General features: G+C 47.3%; 1 protein-coding gene across 1 annotated transcript; it reads right to left on the bottom strand.

Annotated features, from left to right (window-relative positions):
- Positions 1-2,003: 2,003 nt before the first annotated feature.
- Positions 2,004-6,571, bottom strand: LOC109770949 (protein MAEA homolog). Its single transcript, XM_020329663.4, has 7 exons — positions 6,178-6,571; positions 5,807-6,001; positions 3,682-3,804; positions 2,971-3,156; positions 2,694-2,827; positions 2,401-2,587; positions 2,004-2,286 (listed from the first exon to the last, which is right to left on the bottom strand). The coding sequence occupies exons 1-7, from the start codon at positions 6,475-6,477 to the stop codon at positions 2,185-2,187; spliced, it is 1,227 nt and encodes a 408-aa protein (XP_020185252.1). The 5' UTR covers positions 6,478-6,571; the 3' UTR covers positions 2,004-2,184.
- Positions 6,572-6,879: the final 308 nt, after the last annotated feature.

Raw genomic sequence — 6,879 nt, 5'->3', positions numbered from 1 at the left:
CGAGATCCGACAAATACCAAATATACAATATGAAAGTACGTCTTGTGATGTATCTAAGGATATATATTTAGTATTCTATATGTATATGTTTTACTTCTACAAACTTGGTCAAAGTCTGCACAGTTGGACTTTTCAAAAAATCTATATGCACTACATTGTGGAATGGAGGAAGTACAAAACTATGCATATCCGGCTACAAATGACCTACACAACAATGCATACATATCCGGCTACAAAACTATGCATATCCGCTACAAATGACCTACACAACAATGCATACATATCCGGCTACACAACTATGCATATCCGGCTACAAATGATCTACACAACAATGCATACTGGCTACAAAACTATGCATATCCGGCTACAAATGATCTACAAAATAATGCATATTCGGCAAGTGTTGTACACATATTAACAACTTACTTGCTCGGTGATCTGCGCACCACTAGGCCACCGCGCCATGAATCACCTCAAGTGGCCGCAATACTTCGAAGCGGCTCTTGGATGGCGTATCATCGATGGCACAGGGACTTCGATTCACGGTTGGGGATGACCGCGTCATAGTAGGGCACAAAATGTTTGTGTTCATGGAACCAAGTATGAATGTTGGCCCAAAAGATTGTGCCCTTTTGCTCTCTGTCATGGATCAGATTGAGGCTAGTAGCCAACCATGCATCGCACAACAGTTCGTCCTCCCGCATGTTGAAGCTTTCTCCTCTACCCCTCTTATTTGAATCGCCACCGAAATCGTGTGGATCATCATCCTTGCAGTCCTCCTCCTGCTGCTATTCGATGGCCCAATCATGTTGTTGTGTGTCCGTGCCTAGCTGGTTGTAGTCCTGATGCATGCCCGGGTGGGTGTAGGTGTCGGACTGGGTGTACTGCTGCGTACCCTGCTGGTTGTAGGTGCCGGACTAGGTGGGCTCTGAGTCATCCACCTATCCGTCCTCATAGGAACCTCCTCCGTCGCCTCCCTTGTGGATCATCCTGTTCACGTCGTCGTACATCGGCTCTCTCGCTTTTGGCATACTAGCGAACAGCGTGTGGGCACCCATCTGCTCCACACCAATCGTCCGCATCCGGACGAGCGGCGGGGACGAACACTCGGAGGAAAGCACCGGCGTCGCGTTGATATCAACGATGAACGGCACGACGGGGGATGCCGGGGACCTGCCTACCAAGCTGCTTGGCGGTGTAGAAGTACGCAACCTTGTAATGTTCCGCCCATGGCGGCGTCTACACGGTTGACGAGGCCCCGCCGCCCAGGCCGCCCCAACCTCCACCACATTCGTGACCGCACGCACATCGCCTTGTCCGCCACCAGCACGCCCTCCGCCGGCCTTCCGCTTCTTGAGTTTTTTCTCCTTTGCGGCCTTTGCTTTCACGCGATGATTTTGCTGCGTCGCCGAGTTGATCTTTCGGGCGAGCGAGATGCTCGGATCCTCCATCACCTCCGTCTGGCAGGGTCTCCTTCAGATCCATGGGTCGGTGGCGGAAGGGAAAAAGAGAGTGAGGAAAAGGGCGGGAATTTAGTGAAGAGCAGCGGGATGGAAAAAGAGAATGAGAGATTTTTGCCACCAAAACAATGCGGGCAGCTTGGATCCTTCATCACCTCCGTCTCTGGCTGGGTCTCCTTCGGGTCCATGGGTCGGTAACGGAAGGGGAAAAGAGAGTGAGGAAAAGGGCGGGAATTTAGTGAAGAGCAATAGGATGGAAAAAAGAATGAGAGATTTTTGCCATGAAAACAATGCGGGCAGCTACAAAAGCACGGGCTCCACCTCAATTTTTGGTGGGACTCCCACAACCCCCCTAGTTTCTTTCGATGTTGCCGGAGTCCGGACTGCTCCATGGGCCAATGGGCGTCGGCGTTGAATGGCTTGCGGAGTCCGAACGGCTGCGCCCAGATGGATACAGACGGTTTGAGGGTCAGCATTGGAGATGCCCTAACATCCTTTTGAATGTTTAAATTCGGCAGAAATTCATCCATTCAACCAGGAAAATTAACCGATGGAAAAGCGCAATCTGCAGTTTCAATTTCGGTGGGTTCTTTTGCTTTGCACTACAACTCAAATTAACCGCACGACAATGTTCGGATCCATCCATTCATTCTATGTACATTCAGACTGGCAATTCTCATCGATCATCCATCACCCAAGACGAGCTACGAAGGGGTCACCATGATCATGAGATGTAAGCCTTGACGAGCTCGGTGTAGTTGCATTCTTCTCCTGTCCTTGGGCATATGATCTTGCCCCCATTCTTCTTGGCCATCTCATCAAGGGCCTGGGATTTGCAACACCGGACAACACAAGCAGCAGATTTTAAGTTCTGGATTCAGTGTGAATGGTTGAGGTATCAAGATTTGGGGGAGCAGAAGTGGGTCGGCTCGGCGCGTACCTTGGTGCTATACACGTAGCCGTTGGGCAGGACAAGCGGCGGATTCTCGGTGTCCATCAGTTCCTTGGTTATATGGCAGACAAGCTTCGAGTGGTGCTGCTTTGAGAAGGGCAGAGGCTCTGCGAGTTTCCGGAAGCCGTCCAGCGACAAGGGGTCTTCTTTGGGGCAGTTGCCCTCGAAGCAGAATCTTTGCAAGGTCAAGGAGGGTAAACAAGATATTGCCCACGAAGCAGATTTAGAGTTTGTAACCAGTGAAAAAGAAAAGAAAAAAGTATCGATCATGTAAAGGATACGGAGTCTTGAGAGCTGTCAGGCCTGCTTGGAGGTAGATGTTTAGCAACGGCTCAAGTGTCATGCCATATAGTTTGTAGAATTCTTGCTTAAACTGATCCACAAGAGAATCCCACTGATTTTGCTCAAATAAGACCTGCGAGTAAAACAGACAGTATCAGCAAGGTACCAGGAGCCCAATTTACCAATGATGTTTAAGCACCAACATCTTAGTCCAGCTGCTATCATATTTCTGATGGAGGCACAACAAAACAAGAGGACATAGACAATGCTGCTAACCTTGTATTGAGCACAGTTTGTACTGCTTCTAAAAACCAGTGTTGCTGTAACACGCTGCAATTCTTTCATGTGGGTAGACCCCCAGGGAGCAAGGTATTTCCGAGCATATGATATAGCCTGCAGGAAGTTCTTAGCCTTGACTAGTTCCACAAACTCCTGAAGCCGCAGTAGAAACTCGAGCTTACTCTGCAGGGTAAACAATAACAAGACAGTATGATGTACCAGAACAAAATAAAGTGTTGAGATAAAGAAGTGCTATATGGCAGCCAGAAGCTAGCAAAATCTGGTTTTGTTCTATTTACATGGAAAAATGTAAAGAGGAAACACACTGATGCCTTACTCGGCTATATACCATGCATCCTCCCATAATAGTTGACCTTTTTTCTTTAGGCTTGTATGTTTTCACGTGTGAAGGTATAACAAATCACCTTCATCCTCTGATTTGGAGTATATGAAGGCGGGCATTTCACAAAAGTCATGCCACAATATAATAATTACTGAGATTATATGTACCCGCATAAAGTGATTAAGAAGTTACAAAGGTGAATAATTTCAATAAGCAATCTACATGATTGATGAGCTATCAGAACTATCATTAATAAACGATGCAAGCATCCCATTCACCAATGCTCTATGGAGAGATTCTTTACTCCATCTCACTGATATGGGATCGGCCGACATCAATAATGACATAGCACAAGTAACACAAACCTTTGATTTCTTTAACCGGGACTTATTTTCTGCACACCAAGCTAAAGCAGGAGCTATTTCCTTATTCCGAAGAGAATCAATCACTCTTTTTGCATCAAGAAAAACATCAATATCAACGAGGTCCTGCATATAAACAGTTAAATGGTTATGTTCCAAACCGAAGAGTATCTGTGACTGCAGATAAATGCTATATGTTCTATCTTGTGAACATGATCCAATAGATAACAACTCTCTCAATATCATAATCACAAAAGGCATTTAGAATCGATACAGAGAACTCTTATCTTAGCTTCTTGTTCAGGTAATAGCACGCACAAAGCAACATGCCATGGTCTACTGGCACATAAATCGCGCAAAGCAGAATGTCAGGAATATAGCTGGACAACTCAAATAATAATGGTAAGTGCAAAAGGAAGAGAATTAAATAAAGCCATCCCCATTACACATAATTTGAATAAAACCTTCCAAGCAAATGAAAGCAGAAACTGTGATGTACTCCCTCCATTTCTAAATATAAGTCCTTTTAGAGATTTCAATGCGGACTACATACGGATGTATATAGACATATTTTAGAGTCTAGATTCACTCATTTTGCTCCGTATGTAGTCCATATTGAAATCTCTAAACGGTCTTATATTTAGGAACGGAGGGAGTAGCAGCATAAATAGACATAACACAACCCATCTGTCTTCGACCAACTGTCTTCAAAAAAAGGCATTGCAAGTCTATAGTGCAATAAGAAACCGATAAAACCTCCTTATTTAGGAGGGAGGTTATGTGGAACCCTTATGGAAAACCAAAAGCACAAAACAGAATGTCAGGATTATAGCTGGACAACTCAATAATAATGGTAAGTGCAAAAGGAAGAGAAATTAAATTATGCCATCTCCATTACGCATAATTTGTATAAAACCATCCAAGCAAATGAAAGCAGAAACCCTGATCTAGCAGACTAAATAGACATAACACAACCCAACTGTCTTCGAAGAAAGGCATTGCAAGCCTATATAGCAATATGAAACCGATAAAATCTACTTATGTAGGAGGGCGGTTAGTGGGACCCTTAGAAGATTAAAACTCGGCTGGGGTAGATTCACGCAGCTAGTCAAGACATCAGTAAAATAGACAGACTCGACCTACTAGGCACCAGTAAATGAGAGGAAGGACCAAGATACCAGTAAATGATTCATTCTGCAGAATAAATTCCTCAGAGGAGACGAACCCTAGTGGGTTAATGTCAGTGCACCCCCACCAACATAGAGACACTTGATCCCCAGCCAAATACAGAGAATAACACCACCAGTTGATGGAGTACCCATGGAAAGGAAGTTGGTCCAGGGACTCTTCAATTTTATTTGGGCTTTAACTGATATGTAATTCCATTAGAATGAGGAGCAATCCCTACGCTATTTTCTTAAATGCAGATCAAAATTATATGCCAGCCAGTCTAGTATCCGTCTACTCTCGAAATAGGGTTCGCCCCGCTTTATAGATAAAGCACAAACCAAATTACACGGCCAAACAATAGAAGGTAGTGAGGCAACCCTCTTACACAGCCGATCCTAGGATAACTGGACAACATAAAACGCACACTACTTCGCTGCCGACAAAGAATACAGAAAGGTTTGAAGACAACGCCACGTCATGCCCTAGAACACCTAAGCTCCACGACAACGCCCTCAGGAGGGAGAACGGCGCAAGCGTCGCTGCTGCCAAGCCCTAAACAGACAGGAGTCTTCACCCGGAACCCTGATTTGGAGAGGAGAACCACAACTACGTCCTCAAAAAGGATAGCAGCGGGCGTCACCGCCAAAGCGTGGAGCTTTCGCTTGGCAGCTCACCCGTGCCAGAACGATGCATCCAGGGCAGCCGCGCCGGGCACAGACCTCCAGGGTATCCGTCTACTCACTGCCGCTATAACATATATTACAGTAATATATTATCCTCAAATAACCATGAATTTTCTTGGTAAGATAGACATCGACGCACTTTCGCTGCCAGGTTCTGTTCACCCTAGTCAAAGTTTGCATAGTTCTACTTTCCTAAACAGAAGCATGTAGCTACATGAATCGAGCAATCAACCAGAATCCCATGTCGGGATGCCCTTCTTGCACCATTCTTATACCTGAATGCCAGAGGTTTCGGCGAGCTTGGTGGCGGTGTCGTAGTAGGACATCCGGAGCATGTAATCAACTAGGATGCGCTTCAGACGTATGTCCTCCCACTCGGCGTCGTCACCGGCGCTGGCGGCGGCCAGCCGGTCCAGCCGCGCACGACACCTCTGCACCTGGAGCTCCTCCGCCCTCGCACCCTCCTCCATCTGATGGTCATCATCAGGAACCAATTTGTCAGCAAATGGAACAACAAAAGAGACAAGATCTTTGCAGCAGAATCGAGAAGCACGAACTGATTAGCTAGAAAGTTGGGATCCCTTCTGACGCAAGTATGATTGGGCGAGAGATGGGAGGATGCGTGTGGGATTTGGGGGGACAGTGCCTTGCGCTTGAGGCCGTGGAGGCGGGAGACGAGGGAGGTGAGGTGGTCGACGGCGGCGGCGGAGCCGCTTTCCCCGGGGGCAGCGGCAGCCGAGGAGGCGGAGGAGAGGACGGCGGCGATCTCCTTCTCGGCGAGTCGGTGGTTGGTGCGGGCGGTGGCCCTGAGGGCCTCCAGGGGCACACGCACCAGCTGGTGCTCCAGCCGCACCGACTCCGCCGCGCGCGTCTGCCGCCCCGCCGCCGCCGACGGCGCCGGCGAGACGGACGGCGACGGCGATGGCGTGTCGATGGCCATCTCCATCTTTTTTTTTTTTTTCCTTTCTCTCGCTCTGTTGTGACTCACACCGAGAAAGAGGGGAGAGAGAGGGGGAGGGCTTGTGGATTTGCTGGAGAATAAAAAGAGGCCGGCAGAGGAGATGAGGAGAGGTTTTTGTGATGCTGTCCGGATACTGATGTGACCTTGTTTTTGGCCTAATTACTGCAGGTCCAACGCTTGTGCTCCTCTAAGATAAAGCAAAACCAAAATAGAGGCCTATGTAAAATGGGGTAGTAGATAAATTATGTCATGTTTGGAAAGTGAGTTTGTGAAAGATTATGGTAGACATTATTGTCTGCTTAAAGGTTATACAAATATATCATCCGCGGATGGGTAGAACCCCACGACTTTCCCTAGGGTTCTCCGGCCCATCCATTGTCACGCCAT

Source organism: Aegilops tauschii, chromosome 1 (genome assembly GCF_002575655.3).
Source record: "Aegilops tauschii subsp. strangulata cultivar AL8/78 chromosome 1, Aet v6.0, whole genome shotgun sequence".
Lineage (NCBI taxonomy): Eukaryota > Viridiplantae > Streptophyta > Magnoliopsida > Poales > Poaceae > Aegilops > Aegilops tauschii.
The sequence above is the reverse complement of the archived record's forward strand: the minus strand, read 5'-3'. Positions and strand labels throughout refer to the sequence as shown.

Bases quoted from the DNA above. Each gene is read 5' to 3' on its own strand.
- LOC109770949 (XM_020329663.4), bottom strand. From the start codon at position 6,477: ATGGAGATGGCCATCGACACGCCATCGCCGTCGCCGTCCGTCTCGCCG. The intron at 3,805-5,806 runs GTATAAGAATGG...GTTTATATGCAG, and splicing joins CCGAAACCTCTGGCATTCAG to GACCTCGTTGATATTGATGT. The intron at 3,157-3,681 runs GTTTGTGTTACT...TTTACCCTGCAG, and splicing joins CCCGGTTAAAGAAATCAAAG to AGTAAGCTCGAGTTTCTACT.